At 36.9% G+C, this 17,599-nt stretch overlaps 1 protein-coding gene across 1 annotated transcript in view; it reads left to right on the top strand.

Moving 5' to 3' along the window:
* RORB (RAR-related orphan receptor B) overlaps nucleotides 1-17,599 on the top strand; it is a 79,179-nt gene that overhangs the window by 46,393 nt on the left and 15,187 nt on the right. Inside the window, exons 5-8 of the mRNA XM_008587269.1 lie at nucleotides 9,622-9,743; nucleotides 11,292-11,424; nucleotides 14,526-14,633; nucleotides 16,186-16,296. Coding sequence (XP_008585491.1) covers nucleotides 9,622-9,743; nucleotides 11,292-11,424; nucleotides 14,526-14,633; nucleotides 16,186-16,296 — 474 coding nt within the window. The remainder of the gene's footprint in view (nucleotides 1-9,621; nucleotides 9,744-11,291; nucleotides 11,425-14,525; nucleotides 14,634-16,185; nucleotides 16,297-17,599) is intronic.

Here is a 17,599-nt window from a genome sequence, read left to right as displayed (position 1 = left end):
AATAGATTCTTTCTCAATTTTGTCAACTAGTTTCAAGAAAGGAAATGATAATTTCCGCAAAATTAGACATGCACTGTTGCAATGAAACAAAACATTTGTGATCCAAAGCAGCTTTTCATTATTAGGTAATTAAAAAGTCACCCTCTTAGATAGTTAATTTGATTTTGTTGCTTGTGATTTTTCTTTTAGATATATTCTGCTTAAACACCAATGCTGTACAGGCTCTTTCAGTTCTTCTTTCTGCTTTATTTCTTGTTTTCTTACCTTCTATTAAAATGCTATCTTACATGAGCTTCCTGAAATTTGAGAAAATGTTAACCATTTTACTAATCTGTTTATTCAGTCTTTGCCCAGATATTATTACTTGCATTAATCTGATTTTTTTAAGTTGGTTTTCTCATTTCATATTTTATTACATTATTTTATCACATTTTTATCATTTTTTAAAGTTAATAACATAATCTTATATTTTGACAATATATTTTTTTTCTGAAGAACTCTAAGAACATTTGGTCTTAGAAATTCAGATCTATATGAAGTAAAAATCAGTTATATCATTCTGTGATATAAGAGTTGGCAGTAGAATTTACATGCAAAGGAGACTGGAAGCTATCCTGATTCATTGGGGAGAGAGTAATAAGTGGTTGGAGCATGAACTGAGCCAACAAATAAGTCACAGATTATTGATGCCCCCAATTCTTACTTAAAAAATATTGAGGAATCTAAATGAGAAATCCATCCCTTTTCTTGTGAAGCTATAGATCACTAATAGATTGCTGTTTTAAACTTAAATATTGATGTTTTTATTCTGACAGTGGAATTATATTTATGCTTGAAATAATTATCTCTAAAAAGAGATTAGAAAAATCAGAAAGGTTTTTAAATGACGTTGTCTTCTCTGACATCATCATGTGTACAAACTACTAGACTTGTTCTATTTAATGACAGAAAACATAAAACTAGTGGTTTATTATCAAAAAAGCAAACGTGCGTTTGGTTAAATGTTTCATCTTTCAACCAATTGTTTTAATATATTATAGTTAACCACTTCAGAGCACAGATTCTGAGGAAACTTGATATTATGAAAACGTAATGCAGGCACTTAAAACATGCCTTGAGCAAGTCCATAGAGATACCCTGGCATTAATTCAAAGTGAATCTCCTAAGTATTCCGTTTTCACACTAGTAGTAAAAACTAAACAGAGAATTCAGTGGTTCTCTCGATCCTTAAGGCAAGTGACAAATTAAAAATTCATTAATCATTTTGATTGAGGCTGAGATATAATATTTTAAAAAGAATACTTCCAAGTTTTAAAAAAAATCCCTTGTGCAGGAAAATGAATAGGGGGCGTAATTCGCCAAGAAGAAACCATCCTTTCTCATGAGGAGAAAAAGAGAGAGAGAGAGAGAGCACGTGCTCCTGGGGTAAAGAACTAGGAAGTTCAGGTTCAGTCCCCTCCAGCGCTATACATAGCTTTGAACCTCAGCTTTCTCACCCTGGTACAGTTGGGCCACGATGCGCTTGGTAATGACACCGAAAGCAGCAGTTTTTAAAGATATGCTCAACTTTCCCCACTCCCAGGATGTGGGATTCTAATGAAACCACCAGTGCAATCGTGTCAGAGACACTGTAGCCTTTGGAGAGCACCATTTGCTGAAATGTCTAGTGAGAGCTAAAATAAGCCACTTTGGTGGGAAAAACCCGCTGAGTGGTTGAAATCAGAGCTGCAGAAGGTCATTTGCTATTTTAGTAGCTGCAAGCTGGTCCTCATTCTATAATATCACAGTTATAAACAAGAAATTGTCACCTTGCTTGTCAGTTTACTTCTTTCTCACTGAAATAAGCAGATGTAGCCTTTTTTTTTCACGTAGATTTAGGTAACTTGGATTACTTGTTTCCAAACTTTGCTTTACTATGTGAATCAATATGTAAAAATAGTTATTTTTGGTATATTTCTTTAAACATTGCTTCAAAATACTCTTACATCTTTTTAAATTAATATGATTGACTTTTGAAATTCCATTTGCCTGTGTAAACTTTGTTATATCCATCACAACCATCCTATAAATGCCTTAACAAGGGATTTCCTTTCTTATTTCTTTGATTTACTTAATAGATCACAAAGAAGAGTGTTGAGAATGGGGCAGGAAGCGTGGAAGTCCTTTAGAGTTTGAGAGAGACAGACAGACAGAGAAAGAGAGAGAGAGAGAGAGAGAGAAAACCCAACTAACTACTAGGATTATTACTGTATCTCAATACAGTCCATTTGCAAATGGAGGAAGGAGGCTAGTTGCAGCTCCAGGGTTCTATAATTATTGCACAGTCTATTGAGAATTACCGTCAACTTCATTCCAGTTTTTCTTTCAAAAATTTAATTCCTCTCTTCTTATAGACCGCATCATAAGTGGATTTAAGATTAACAATATTTTTTACATGTTTCCATCAAAAATGATAGAGAAAAAAGTATATTTCCCTATATCAATTATTTTAAAACTTTCTAGGGTTATTCTTTCATATGAAGCACACATTGTGATTTTTTTTAATTATATATATTTATGGGGTACAGAGTTGGCTATCAGTATTTGTATACAGTATGTGATGATCAAATCAATATTATTAGCATGTTCATCATTGCAAATCATAATTACTTTTTGCATCTCTTACCTAATTACTCATTATTTCCCCTCCCCCTTCCTCTCCCCCTTTCCCACTTGTAGTTACTATAGTAACTATAGGTCTGTTCTCTCCTTCTGAAAGTTCACCATTTTCTTGTGGTCTTTCTTTGTCTCTTATCTTTATGAGTGAAGACATATGGTATTTCTCTTTCTGTGTCTGGTTTGTTTCACTTAACATAATTTTCTCCAAGCTCATCCACATTGCTGTGAATGGCAGAAATTCATTCTTTTCTGTGACTGATTGTGTATATATATACCACATATACCCTATCCAGTCATCCGTTGATGGATGTTTAGGTTGGTTCCATATCTTGGCTATTGTAAACAAAACTGTGATGAACATGGGAGTGCAGGTATCCCTTCAACATGATGATCTCCATTCCTTTGGGTATACATCCAGAAGTGGGATTGCTGGATCATATGCTAGTTCTATCTGTAGTTGTTTGAGAAACCGCCATACTGTTTTCCATAGTGGCTGTACTAATTTACAGTCCCACCAACAGTATAAAAGAGTTCCCTTTTCTCTACATCCTTACCAGGATTTGTTATTCTCTGTCTTTTTGATAGTAGCCAGTCTAACTGGAATGACTTATCTCAGCGTGGTTTTGACTTCCATTTCCCTGACAATTAGTGTTGTTCAGCATTTTTTAGTGTACTTGTCGGCCATTTGTATGTCTTCCTTTAAAAAATGTCTATTCAGCTCCTTTGCCCATTTTTTAACTGGACTTTTTTTTTTTTTTTTTTTTTTACTGTGAAGTTGTTTGAGTTCCTTGTGCATTCTGGATATTAATCCCTTGTTGGATTTATGGTTTGCAAATATTTTCTCCAACTCAGTATGTTATTTTCTCACTCTGTTGATTGTTTCCTTTGCTGTGTAGATGCTTTTTAGTTTATTTTGTTTATTTGTTTATTTTGTTGTTGTTGCTTATGTTTTGGGGGTCTTATTCATAAAGTCTTTGCCAAATCTTACTTCCTGAAGTGTTTTCTCTATGTTTTCTTTTAGGAGTTTTATAGTTTCAGGTCTTATACTTAAGACTTTAATCCACTTTGAGTTGAATTTGGTATATGGTGAGAGGTATGGGTCTAGTTTCATTCTTTGACACATGGATATCTAGTTTTCTCAGAACCTTTTACTGAAAAGGCAGTCTTTTCCCCAGTGTATATTCTTGGCACTTTGTCAAAGATCAGTGGCTGTAAGTAACTGGGTTGATTTCTGGGTTCTCTATTCTGTTCTATTGGTCCTGTGGCTGTTTTTATGCCAGTACCATGCTGTTTTAGTTACTATAACTTTGTAGTAAAATTTGAAGTCAGGTAGCATAATGCCACCAGTTTTATTTTTCTGGCTCAGGATTGCTTTGGCTATTTGGGGTATTTTATTGTTCCATATGAATGTTAGGATTGTTTTTTCTATTTCTGTGAATAATGTCATTGGTATTTTGATGGGGATTGCATTTAATCTGTAGGTCACTTTGGGTAGTATGGATAGTTTCACAATGTTAATTCTTCCAATCCTTGAACAAAGAATGTCTTTCCATCTTTTGGTGTCCTCTTTAGTTGCTTGCAGCAGAATTTTTTAGTTTTCATTGTAGAGATCATTCACCTCTTCGGTTAAATTTATTCCTGGGTATTTTATTCTTTTAGTGGCTTTTGTAAATGGGCTTGCTGTCTTGATTTCTTTTTCTGCTTCTTTTTTCTTGGTGTGTTAGAGTGCTACTGATTTTTGTGCATTTATTTTGTATCCTGCAACTTTACTGAATTCATGGTGTAGCATATCATATTTATTGATTTGCATGTGTTAAACCATTCTTGCATCCCTGGGATGAATCCCACTTGATTATGGTATATAATTTTTTTGACGTGTTGCTGTATTGTAATTGCTAATATTTTATTGAGGATTTTGAGGTCTATGTTCATCAAGGATATTGGCCTGTAGATTTCTTTTTTTGTCCTATCTTTGTCTGGTTTTGATATCAGGATGATGCTGGCCTCATAGAATGAATTTGTGAGAGTGGCCTCCGTTTCAATTTTTTGAAATTGTTTGAGAAGAAATGGTTTGATTATTCTTTGAGGGTTTGGTATAATTCAGCAGTGAAGCCATCTGGTCCTGGGCTTTTCTTTGTTAGAAGACCACATGGTTGTTTTTATCCCATAAAGTTACTTAATATATGAAGTTACAAATATCTGTTAATTAGATATAAATCTTGGGTTCCAACAATCTTTCTTCTATGAATAATATCAGGATCAAAGTCTAAAACAAAACAGCAATTTTACAGAAATGAAAATGTTATATGTTCATACATGTGGGGAAGGGAAAGGAAGAGAGAAAGAGAAAGTAAGAACAAGCTATTTTTCCAGAACTTAAATAGAAAATAAGAAACATAGATATAATATTAACCTGTAATTATGCACCCAATTTCCCTTGCCTGCATTAATGTTGACATTTTACCTCATCATGGTTGAAAAGGAATGAAACTGTTCTTCCCATTCCTCAACATTGTTTTATTAACTGTCAAAGCAGCCTGCGTACTCTTAGTGAACTGAACAAACCTCCATCCCACTGAACATATGCAGAGAATCTTAACTACTGAGGAGACGCACCTGCACTTTTACTAGTTTCTCTTTCACACCCACTTAAGAACCCTCCAGCCCCATCTGTGGTCTCAGGAGGAGACACTGTGGAGTCCATACACATCACCTCAGAAGGTGGTAGAATTTTCCAGCAGTTAGTTATCTGGGCCATATTCCTGCTGGACCCTTTCTCCCAGCACAGAGCATGCTGGCTCCTCCTTCAACATGTACCATCTACAGCCCAAGCTAGTTAAAGAATTCAGCAAAAACTGAGCTCTGAGAAACAGCTGTAATCCAAGTCAGGGTAACGGATGAAGGGTGTGAGATTGCCCAGAAAGATTCCTTATTCTCTGCTCTTTTGCCTCAGTCTCTTTTGTCTGGACTTTCTCATGTGGTTGTTCCCTAGAGAGGACTGCGTTTCCTATTACCTTTTCTACTTTTCTAGGCAAGGACTCTTGAAAGTTCCTTTGGCTCCCAGCAGGAACTTTGCATACTGTATTCATTGCCTCTCACTTTTTCCCTTTTTTAAAAATCCTTCTCCCCTTTTCACAACTGCAGACTCTCAGTCCAAGCAAACCGTCTCTTCTGATGTTCAAGGATCTTTCTAATCAACAGGGTGAACCCTCCACCTTGCCTCCCTGAGACCAAGTCTAGCTTTCCCTTGCAGTTTATCTACCTGAGCCCTGAGACGGTCAAGTCGACTTTTGCACGTGCAGAACAGAGGGAGAAAGCGGAAGAGGAATCCATCTGCAGCTGTCGCTACTTCATTGCCATTGACAAGTCTTATGTCCAAAAGAAATTTGACTTATTTCTCACCACAGGGGCATGAAAAATAATTGTGCATGCTTACTGTTGACTTCGAAGCCATTCTGAGTTCTTAGGTTTTAATATCATCAAAGGGTCGATCTTAGCTTTCTGAAGTGCTTTGTGAAAGGAGACAGACAATGGAATGACAGGTGATGGATGGAGGGGGTAGATGGATGGACATTTTCAGCATTATCTGTACTAACTCAACATTGCCCCAGCACATGCTCTATTTAACGTTTCCTTTCTCTCTCACTGCTGCACCTTCTGGTCCTCTGCACTCTCTTTCAGAAGTGTCTTGAATGCAGTCCCTCCACCCTATCTCTCTCATTATCACCCAGTCCAGACACTCCTCCTATCTTGTCTGAATTTTCACAACTTGATTAATCTCACATATGCACTAATACCATCTCATCTTCTTTGCCATGTCCAGGATCACCTTTCTAAAATAACTGACCATGTCACTCTTAAGTTTTACAACTTCCTCTGGCTTACAGTCATGTACAAGATACAATCCAAAGATAAAAATCCGACAATTCTACAAGATGAAACTCCTTGGCTGGCTCACTTAGCTGTTTGTGCTTCAGTCACAGTTTCCACCCTAATCTTACGTCTCCCCATCTCCTTCATGCACCTGATGTTACAAACACACCAGACTTCTTACCAGAAAAGACAGACTCAATTTCAACACACTTCTTACTAGCCCTGTAAAAATTGGTCTAGAATTACTCACTCTTTATGAACTCACTTTTTTCATCAGTAAAAGGGGGATTGGTTGTAAAGAGGTAAATGTTATAAAGACATAAGATACAATGTCAGAAATTACCTAGCCTACAGCTGGTTTTCTATCAGCGCTTTTATAATATCATTACCTCTCTCTGAGGTTCATCTTCCCCATTCTCAATATGACAAAGTCTTGCTTATCCTTGAAGACCCCGGCATTTCATCTATGGTTATTTTTCTGCCTCCCCCAGAATTACTTAGACACTTTCTTTTTTGGGCTCCCCCAATTACTCAGGGCATTTATTACATTATGGCATGAAATGATATTATTGTAAGTTGCTTAAAAATAAAGGAAATATCTTTGGTTTTTAATCTGTACCTTGAGCTGATAGATAGTAGCTTCTCAAAAATATTGGTTGAAGAGGTTGGCTGGTTAGCTCATTTGGTTATAACACCAATATCATGGATCCAGGTCCCCATTCTGTCTGGCTGCCAAAAATACATATATATTTTTTTTTTGCTATTGTTGAATGAATATATGAAGTCACCGTGCCAGGCTCTGCTGTCCAGTTTTTGCAGAACTCACGGTCTTGATGGGTATGGAACAAACAGATCTGCACAAGTAACCACCATAACAAATCTCACTGGCATAAGAGCGTGATGGCAGCCAGCTTTCTACATAAGGATACAAGGAAGCCGTCACCAGGAATGGACACTTGAGCTGAGTTCTGAAGCAAGCATGTGGAATTAATGTCTTATTTTGCTTAACCTGCTCATGTGTTTATTGCGTCTACCCCTCCTCATACCCCGTAGAACTCTATGTTTTGGCAGCAGAAGGCCAGAGAATTCTTAAACTTTGGCTAACAGTTCCCGGCAGATATTATAAAGGAACACATAAAGAGTTCTTCATAATACAGTTTCGAATGACAATTATAGTTTTGCTTCTAAACCCTGGAGCTTATAAATAACAAACAAATCAGCATATTTTTGAAGATGAAAACAAAATACTCCAAGAAGATAAAGGTTTGAAAACTATAGAGCTATAAAATCTTATGTTTTCATTATATACCTACTGGAGAACAAATATGTTTTTTAGAATCTAAATAATTAGACTGCCCAGGTGAAACTGAAAAATGATACACCATGACATACCAATCTATTTTAATATAATCTATAGAGTAATTCCTGCCTTTTTTTATACCATAGGAGGATATTCGATAAAAGTCTGAATATAGAACTTTTTAAAGAAAAGATTTTGAATATGATAAGCAGAGAAAGTCTAAAAATGCTCAATGCTGAATCCAAGAGAGTTTAACTATCGCCGTAAGTTAGCATTTTGTAACACGGTCTACATCTATCACTTTATTCTGATTGAAAGACTCTAATAAATATTGAAATATCCTCCTTCAGTAGCACTGATTGCAAAATTAAATATCTCCATTTAGTTTCATGAGTCATTACGTTACTTCCCGATGACAAACTATATAAAATGTCCTAATAATGATAATTGTGGCTACCATTTATTCAGTGTATGTAATGTGCCAGGCCATGAGCTCTAGAAAATTTTCATTTAGAAAGTCCATCAAAAGCTTCAGTGTACATTTTTTGTTCTCTACATCACCATATATACCAGAAGCTGAGAGAGGAAAAAGGAAGGTACTCAAGTGCTGCTTTGAAGGCTGTCCTGGAGAAATGAAACTGGTCATGTAGAAAGGACAAAAATTGCATCTGAAATGGCACAAGCTGAAGCACAAGAAAATTTCCAATTCTGTATGAGCCAAGAAGAGGTATCAGGCAGAAGATGTGGTCATCTTTGTTCCACTCACATCCCACATGTAGAATTCCCGGGTCCTTTGGTTTCCCAAGCTGTCACTTGCTCCCAGTGTTCAAATAGCAGATGGGATTACGAGGGACCCCCTCTACCAGCTCTATCCACCAGCTCTATCGGGGAACTAAAAGAGCTCTTATGTCCGGTTCTATCATCCAACTTTTATACTTCCAAACCCCAAATGATCGGTATTTAATATACAATATGAAATACAACTCATTTGGGATAAACTACCCCCAAACACCGATTGTATTTACTACTGTTTATGAATATAATTATTTTCTCCCTTTTTAACTTTTTTAAAAGTAAAATTATATCACATAAAAAATCATAAAGGAGAATATAGTAGCCCTCATGACCCAACTTTAATAATTATCAACTCATGGGCCAGTATGATTTCATATGTACCACTTCTCTCATTGTTAGTTATGTAAGATATTTACATGGCCCCAAAGTCAAACCTACAAAAACAATGGTATCAGAGAGTCTAGCTTCTCTCACCGTTCCTTCACTATTCCCTCTTCCCTCTAGAACCACTTTTTAGTTGATAGTTTAGTCCTCTTTGTTAACATATAAGTGAATACAATTATATTTTAATTTCCCCTTTCTGAGATAAACAATAGGGTTCTAGTGATTTTTCTAAACATGCAAAAGTATTTGGAGTGTAAGTGTTAAGACTGTTAGTCAAATTCTAGGCTAAAAAGCAAGAAATATGATAATTTTGTATTTATTTTATAAATAAATAATTTTGGATGTTTTACAACTTGTAATATCCCAAGGCTGTGATCAAAAAGTTGAGGTGGTGGGCACAGTAAGTTTTGATTAAAATACGGAAAATTTTAAAAGGCAGTAAAGAGTCTGTCTGAAGATTTTAAGTGTCTGTGTGGGTCTGTAGTGTTAACACACTCTAAAACAACCGAAGTATCTCCAAAAGGCATTCCAACAGTAAACACATTAAAAATAAATTTCTCAAGCAGAATGATTTTATTCACAAACCCACAAATTGATATTCTTTTTCATAGATCGAATTGCACAGAACATCATTAAGTCCCATTTGGAGACATGTCAATACACCATGGAAGAGCTGCACCAGCTGGCGTGGCAGACCCACACCTATGAAGAGATCAAAGCTTATCAAAGCAAGGTACTCTGAGAAACTACGGGAAAGCTTTTGTGTGATTACCTTATTTCTGGCTTTCTCAATCTTGGCGCTATTAACATTTTGGGCTGGACAATTCTTTGTTGTAGGGGTTGTCTCCTGTGCACTGTAGAATATTTAGTGGCATCCCTGGTCTCTACCCACTAGACACCAGTAGCACCCCTCACACTGACAACCAAAAATGTCTCCAGGTACTGCCAAATAAACCCTGGAAGCAAAACCACCCTGATTGAAAACAACTGCCCTATATGAGTGTCTAGAGAGATCGTGCTTTCATCCGATGATTTTAGGACATCTCATGGTGGCCTCTTGGGTCCAGGCAAGGATCAAGAGCAATTGAGTAATCACAACAGTAATAAGTCACAAATGTACACAACAAAGATATGCAACAAAGCATTCCAAATTCTTTTTCTTGTCCTGCATGTTAAAAAGTGCCAAGAAAAAAGAACAACTCACTCTGTATTATTTATTATTATTATTGTCATTTGTGTGTGTGTCTCCATTGGAAAAGTTTTCACGGAAAGGAGTTTGTTGTTATTGTTTGATATTCACATTACTTTACCTTGGGATTGAAATCTTCAATTATGAAATCTACTTCTGTATTATTTATTATTATTATTGTCATTTGTGTGTGTGTCTCCATTGGAAAAGTTTTCACAGAAAGGAGTTTGTTGTTATTGTTTGATATTCACATTACTTTACCTTGGGATTGAAATCTTCAATTATGAAATCTACCAGTAGATGAAATTTTAATAATTATATAAATATGTGTGCATCTAAATATAAGACTATAACATACTGATTTTTCTCTACCAGAATAATTACATCTTACTACTTTTATATAAATAAAGAAACAAAGGTATAGGTATTACTCTGGTCAATAAAAAACAGAATTAACACACATGTATTTATGTTTCTCATTTCAAAGAAAATAATCCAAGGACTTAAATATATTTGGGGGATTCTATATTACTTAAAAGAGTGATTTGGTTTGATTTGATGCCTTTCCCCTCAAAATTCTTTTTATACCAAAATAAATAAATAAAAATCTCTGCTAATTCTGGGAAAAGAACACAACATGAAAATATTAAAAGTTTAATGTCCATCAGATACCCATGAAAATGACATATTGGAAGCCTGTCAGTGAAATCTCTGTTCCTCAATGCAAGGATTTGTTTGTACATATTGGACTAAAGAGCTTGAGTTTTTTTAGGTAAGAAGGGGAAAAGAAGAAAAAAAAATAGTAAAGAAAATAGCGAAACTATCTTTACATCCTATAAGCAATGTTTCTATTATTTTAGCCTCAGTACCTTGATAATTGTGGCATATTGAGGTTCAAACAGGTTAAAACATTATCCTAGGAGGAAAAAAAAGAAAAGAATAGAAAACATTCCCCTCTTCTTTTAAAAGAATCATGTAAATTCCTACCTTGGACCCCACGTGACAGGTAAGCACCAATGAGGCAACACTGCGTGTTTTGTGGACTCTGCAAGTTCTCGGCTCCATTTGCATTCTGTGTTTTCTCTCTTGAAGTCCAGGGAGGCACTGTGGCAGCAATGTGCCATCCAGATCACGCATGCCATCCAGTATGTGGTAGAGTTTGCAAAGCGGATAACAGGCTTCATGGAGCTCTGTCAGAATGATCAAATTCTACTTCTGAAGTCAGGTGAGCCAGGACAAGATTCATGGGGGGCCTATTCTAGACCAGGATGTGGTTGACCCTTAGCTCTGTGTTGGTTCTAGAAAACCCTCCTTCCAGTATGTAGCTCGCTTTTACCACCCACATTGTCAGCTAATTCTCGGTAATAAAAATGCCCTGATACTCATTCAGTTCCCCTTTGAAGTCAAATACAATTTTGCTTATTGAAAGTGGGGCTATTAATTGCAGAGGTTGAGATACCCTGCTTGACAGGCAGTGCAAGTAATTAGCGTGTCAAGGTGGCTGAATTGCTGAGCCGGCGCTAAAACATACTACGTGCCTTCTGTGAGGGGGAGAATGCAGAGGCCAGCTGAGCTCTGCCTCTGTGGTCATGTCCAATCATTTTAATGAGGACAGACTGCAGCCTGTGCACATGGGGAGGACCGCCACTGTACGGTGCTCTAATTTTTCCCTCCCCTTCTCTCACACACTCTCTCACACACAATCACTTGGGAAGTGGCTCAGAAACTCTGCATATGATTGACTTTGCAGATGCTGGTACCAAACAGGAAAAAAATAAGTATTTGTCTTTCTTGGCCCCCTTTGAAAATAAGAATCTTTATGGTGTTTATGTTAATCTTCACTATCATAAGGCATGGTAATAATAATGACATCCTTATGTATGTATAATAATGCACATATATATGTGAATGTTTACCTATGACATCTCATTTAGTCTTATGAAATCAATATTGTTATTTCCATATTAAAGAGAGGAGGCAAAGATTCAGAGAAGTGAAGGGCTATGTTTAATATCGCAAAGTCAATACAAAGCAAAGCTGACATTTGAATTTGAGCCGAATATAATTGCTATTCTAAGTCGTTGCTGCTTCTTTACCAAATGATGCAAGTTGATGCAAACCTTGTCTCAGGCGTTACCTTGATGTATCAGTTATCTATTGCTGCATATGAAAACAACCCTAACAGTTAAAACAACAATAATCATTTCTTTTGCTCTCAAACAGACAATGTGGCAGGGCTCAGCAGGTATGGCTTAACTCTACCCCAGGTGGTGCTCACCAGGACACTCAACTGGGAGCAGGAGGACCCACTTTCAAGTCAGCTCACTCAGATAATTGACAAGTTGTGCTGCTTGTCAGCCTCTAGTTCAGCGGAAGCTCTGGGTTTGGGGCCTCAGTTTCTCTCCCTATGAGCCTTTCCACAGACTACTTGGACTTCCTCACAGCATAGATTCTAGGTTCCAAAGCTACTGTTCCAAAAGAATGAGGCAGAGGTGCATAGATTTTTTTGACTTTGCATCAGAAGTCCCACAGTGTTACTTCTGCTGTATTCCTTGTGCAGGCAGTCACAAAGGCCCACCTGTGTTCAAGGGCAGGAGACATGGATTCTACTTCTTAATGGGGGTGTGGTAAGGTCAGAGAAAACATGTGGGATAGAAGATATTTTTGTGACCTTCTTTGAAAAATGAAATCTGCTACACTAGATATGTGACCTTGAGCTAAATTCTCTAGAAGGCAGTTTTCTGGTTTGTAAAATAAAGAGATAAACTAGAAACAATGAATTCCAAACTTGGAATTGCTTCAGCACTGTCAAAGAAACTGATTGACTGTTCAGAGATTTAGGCACCATCACGGACCCATGGAATCCAAATCTCATGGAGGGGAACTCAGTTCATTGTATTTCTAACTAAGACTCAGATATAACCAATCCATAGACTGACACTGGGGAACCACTGAATCATAGAATCTTTAACATCTCTGCCTGCTGAAAAATGTTGACTGTAGTATAAAAGGCAGGGTACTTAGCCTCTTTAAGACTCCAGCAACTCACTCATAAAATAGAGCCAATAAAACTTACCTAAAATGTTATTGCAAGAAAAAAATATGATAATGAAGGCAAGGGGCCAACAAAAGTGCCTTCCATTGTGTACTCAATAAATGATACCTATTCCTGTCTGTCAGAAAAGCATTGCTTCAATTAATATTTGCAAACCCTTTCCTACGTATAAGCCCCTAAGCAGAGAAGTCAGCAAACATATGAAATACAGACAAAAATATAAAGCGGTGGCATAAGAAAGTCACCAAAGATGCAGCCAAATCGCTAATATGACACTCTCACGCCAATTTATGGCTTTGAGCCTGGCTGTCACCTTCCAATACACTTTGGGACAAAAGGCTATTTCTCCAGTTGTGGAGAAACTATGTAGTAGTACTTTCTTGAGACATCAGTAAATCTTCAGAGAGATAAACCAAGGTAGTAAACAAATTCATCCAGTAAATATTTTGAAGTACCTACTATGTGCCAAGGACTTCTCTAGGTCCTGGTGATGCAAAAGCAAATATAATAATCACAACTGCCTGTGGCTGCAGACAAGGTTCCTTCCCTCATTGGGCTGACAGTGAACTCAGAAAAATGCTAGGATCATCAAAGTTAAACAAGCTCCTTTAGGTCAGGACTTCTGAGAACCTTTGATCTGTGAATGTTGATTTTTAACTCTCTGGAGTGAGATAATATAGCATTTTGCCAAAACTTATTTAACAAAGAAATCCTCATTTTAAAGAGCACCAGATACAAATGGTGTCCCTGAGAAACACACTGAAGGAATCACAACTTAAAGTCATCATGTGCTGAAATATGCATGGAGGGTGTTAAAAACTCCATGTGGCAAATCAAGCAGACAGCAAGTTTTCCTAGTAGCAAAACTTCTACAAAAGGTAACAGACTGAACTCGCCTGCTGCAAAGCTCCTTCCTGTGCCACTTATCATCAATTGTGAATTCAAGAACTGAAACTAACTTTAATATTAATCAAAAAATAGAGAAAAATATGTTTCCCTCCCAAAAAAATATCGCTTATGTCCTCCACTTTAGCCACCTTTAAAGAATATTTTCTCTCTAATTCCTCACATAAGTATCAGGAGAACTTTATTTCTAATATAGTTAACTTGCAGAAAGGCATCTTTAGGGGTTTCTGTATGTGTGTGTCTGTGTGGGTCTGTATGTGTCTGTGTGTGTGTTTTAAAGTTCTTGAGGTCTCTTGACCTATATGCAGTGATAATCTCTTTATTATTGGCTATATATAAATATTTTAATTTTTTTTTACTCATAGGTTGCTTGGAAGTGGTTTTAGTGAGAATGTGCCGTGCCTTCAACCCATTAAACAACACTGTTCTGTTTGAAGGAAAATATGGAGGAATGCAAATGTTCAAAGCCTTAGGTAAGTGTCCCCTTGATGAGGACACAATTTCATTAGCTGTCACCAGTTTCTTCCCTTAGTTCAAAATTGTCAAATGACATGCCTTGATTTCTTGAGGTGAACTAGTATCTCATTATTTGGTAAGAGTTGGACCAGGGAGCCTCCAGTGTTTCATCTAACTCCTTCTCCTACAACTGTGGCTCCTTACATGAAAGGGAAGAGAGAACCCTGGACCCTATTGGAGACCTCATTTGGAAATAAATGAGGACTGTTGCTAAAAGAGCTGGGATGCATTATAGGTCATTCTTTGTAAAATTAGCTTTTCTTTGACCTTCTCGTTTAAATGCTCCACAATGTTTATTATGTAGACCACAGTGCTCCATGGGGGTGACCTCTTAAGTTTTTTATGTCAATTTATAATCATTACTTAAAATAACTAACTAAAAGCAGAGCTCCTTCACTGTTTCTCACTCACAGCAGTGACTTTTTCCCTGTTAATTCATGAAGTTCTGGGAGCACAGATTGAGTCTGTGCCAACCTGGCCAAAATGATCCGCAGCCCATTGTTGTGGGAGGGCTCTGACGGTCAGTCTTTGTTGAAAGTGTTGTGTATCATCACATCCAGTCATCGGTGCATGGCATGGCTAAGAAGAACATTAGCAAAGATGGTCTGGTGCCAGGAAAGGTTTAGCGATTGATAGTGCCATTTGTTCCATATCCTGCCCACAGACACCAGAGAAGGCCACTGCCCTTTGACCTCTTGTGCTGTTAGTTGATATGGCAGCCAACAGCAAGTGTATCAGGGCTGGCAGTGTTTTCCTTCTAAGTTGATACACAGCCATGTCATCTCCAGGGGTAGATTTTCAAGAAAGGAGGAAAAGCCTTGGCAAACAACTTTGGTATATTTCCAGTTTCATCAAAGAAACATTTACCAGGGATCAGTGTAGAGATGCAACATTATTTTGCCAAAATTCACAATAGCTAAGGAACTGACCTTTGAAGCATTCATTAGAAGGTAAAGATAAATAAATTCTAGCTCCCTAAACAAATTTCCTGAGAAATTACCAAATTGAAAGACACCTCATCTCAGTTCTATGAGAAGTTCCTTACATCTCAGTTTGGACACCCTAGATAGCTAGGTTCAAGTGCCACTGAAACTGACAATCCTCAGCCCCTATACATAAATATTTAGCTTTTATATGAATTGTATCTCTTGTCTAAAGGATCCCCAAATCACTTATTTAAAAATTCTTAGTTGGAAATAATTTCAAATTTATAAGATTTGAATCAGGTTATGTTTCACCAGACGGATAATACACAGGACACATAGCATGTCTATTTTCCCATTCGTTGATAATGTTAACTTCAGCTACCTGGTGAAGATGAGTGTTGCCCAATTTCCTCATTCTGTAATTAATACTAAATCACTTTTTATGTTTAAAAACTTAAAAATAGTTTTTCCTAGCTGTCTAGTATGCAAATCCTTGAATAATTTCTTGATTATAAGAATTTTCTTACTCTTGCCTCATTCCAAGTCCAAGTATTTTTATTTAATGTTCTTTCTTCCTTTGTAGGTTCTGATGACCTAGTGAATGAAGCATTTGACTTTGCAAAGAATTTGTGTTCCTTGCAGCTGACCGAGGAGGAGATTGCTTTGTTCTCATCTGCTGTTCTGATATCTCCAGGTAGGGAGGTCTCAGGTCCCTTACCCTTTTTTAAAACCTGTTTCACTCTCTTTAAGTGAAAAATCTTCATCTTTAAGCCAAAGTATCCAAGAGAAATTTTTAAATAACTATATTTTGTCTAGCAAGATTTTAATATTTTTGGACAATGCAAAGGAAAGTAGCTTCGAGTTTATCAAAATGACCAAGTTTGTCCCAATAGCAAGAGTAGGGCATGCAGTAGGGATCACTCTAGATTCAGACCAGCAAAATTGTTCCTTAACAAATAAATGAAGAAGTTAGTGGTCTGAGTTACAGCTAAGGTCTATTCTGAAGGACACAGGGAGAAATTAATGTCCAGTAGGGTGAGACTTTGTAGAAATATACCTAAATGAAAGATCCAGCATAAGAGTTAAAATAAGTAAAAGGCACCCTTTCTCCTCTGTAAATACTTCTTTTATTGACTTTTCCACCCAAATTAATGTCAGTGTGTTCATTTCAGGCACATGCTGGGGAGCACAGCAGAGGGAAATGTGGCTTCTACTAAAAGCTGTTTAGTTGAAGAGGAAGAATCTCAGACATGGAGGTGGCAATTCTAGTAGCAGCTCTGTCACTATTTATCTGTGTGACAGTTGACCCCTCAGTGCCTCAGTTTCCTCATCTATAAAATAACAGGGTTGGACTCCACAATAACTAAGACCTCTACTAGCTCTAAAATTCAATAAAATACCAAAAAGTTTTCAAAGAAATTAAGGTGTGGCAACGTTTATGGATCAACTAGAACTGCAGCAGTTGGAATATGTTTTTAAAGTATATGGGTCTGTCTGGTTAGCTCAGCTGATTAGAGCTTGGTGCTGATAACACCAAGGTCAAGGGTTCAGATCTCCATACTGGCCAGCCACCAAAAAGAAAAAAACAAAAAGTATAAGCCAGCTTGAAATGTGATAATAAATACTATAATAACAATCATATGATAATAAATACATGGCTCCCTCTTCAACCAGAATGAAAATTCAGAAACATTTACCTGTCTATTCAGTTATATTTTGGGTCAAAGGGTTGGCAGCATCATTGGCAGATCTTTACTGAAAGAAAAACAGATTCCTACCTAATTTTTAAGGTCAAAAGAACTCATTCCTTGTGGAACCCATTTATCTCTAGAGACTAGATCTCTTTTTACATACTCCAACTTATTTTTCAGTAAGGCTGGGCGGAGTTAATCTCACCTGTGAGATAAGATTACATCTCACATCTTTGACATGTCATTCTAGCTATATTTACCAATATTACCAACCTTTATACTTTTTATCAGTTAGGCTTTATTGTT

The sequence above is a fragment of the Galeopterus variegatus genome, unplaced genomic scaffold (genome assembly GCF_000696425.1).
Source record: "Galeopterus variegatus unplaced genomic scaffold, G_variegatus-3.0.2 Scaffold4327, whole genome shotgun sequence".
NCBI classification, from domain to species: domain Eukaryota; kingdom Metazoa; phylum Chordata; class Mammalia; order Dermoptera; family Cynocephalidae; genus Galeopterus; species Galeopterus variegatus.
The sequence above is the reverse complement of the archived record's forward strand: the minus strand, read 5'-3'. Positions and strand labels throughout refer to the sequence as shown.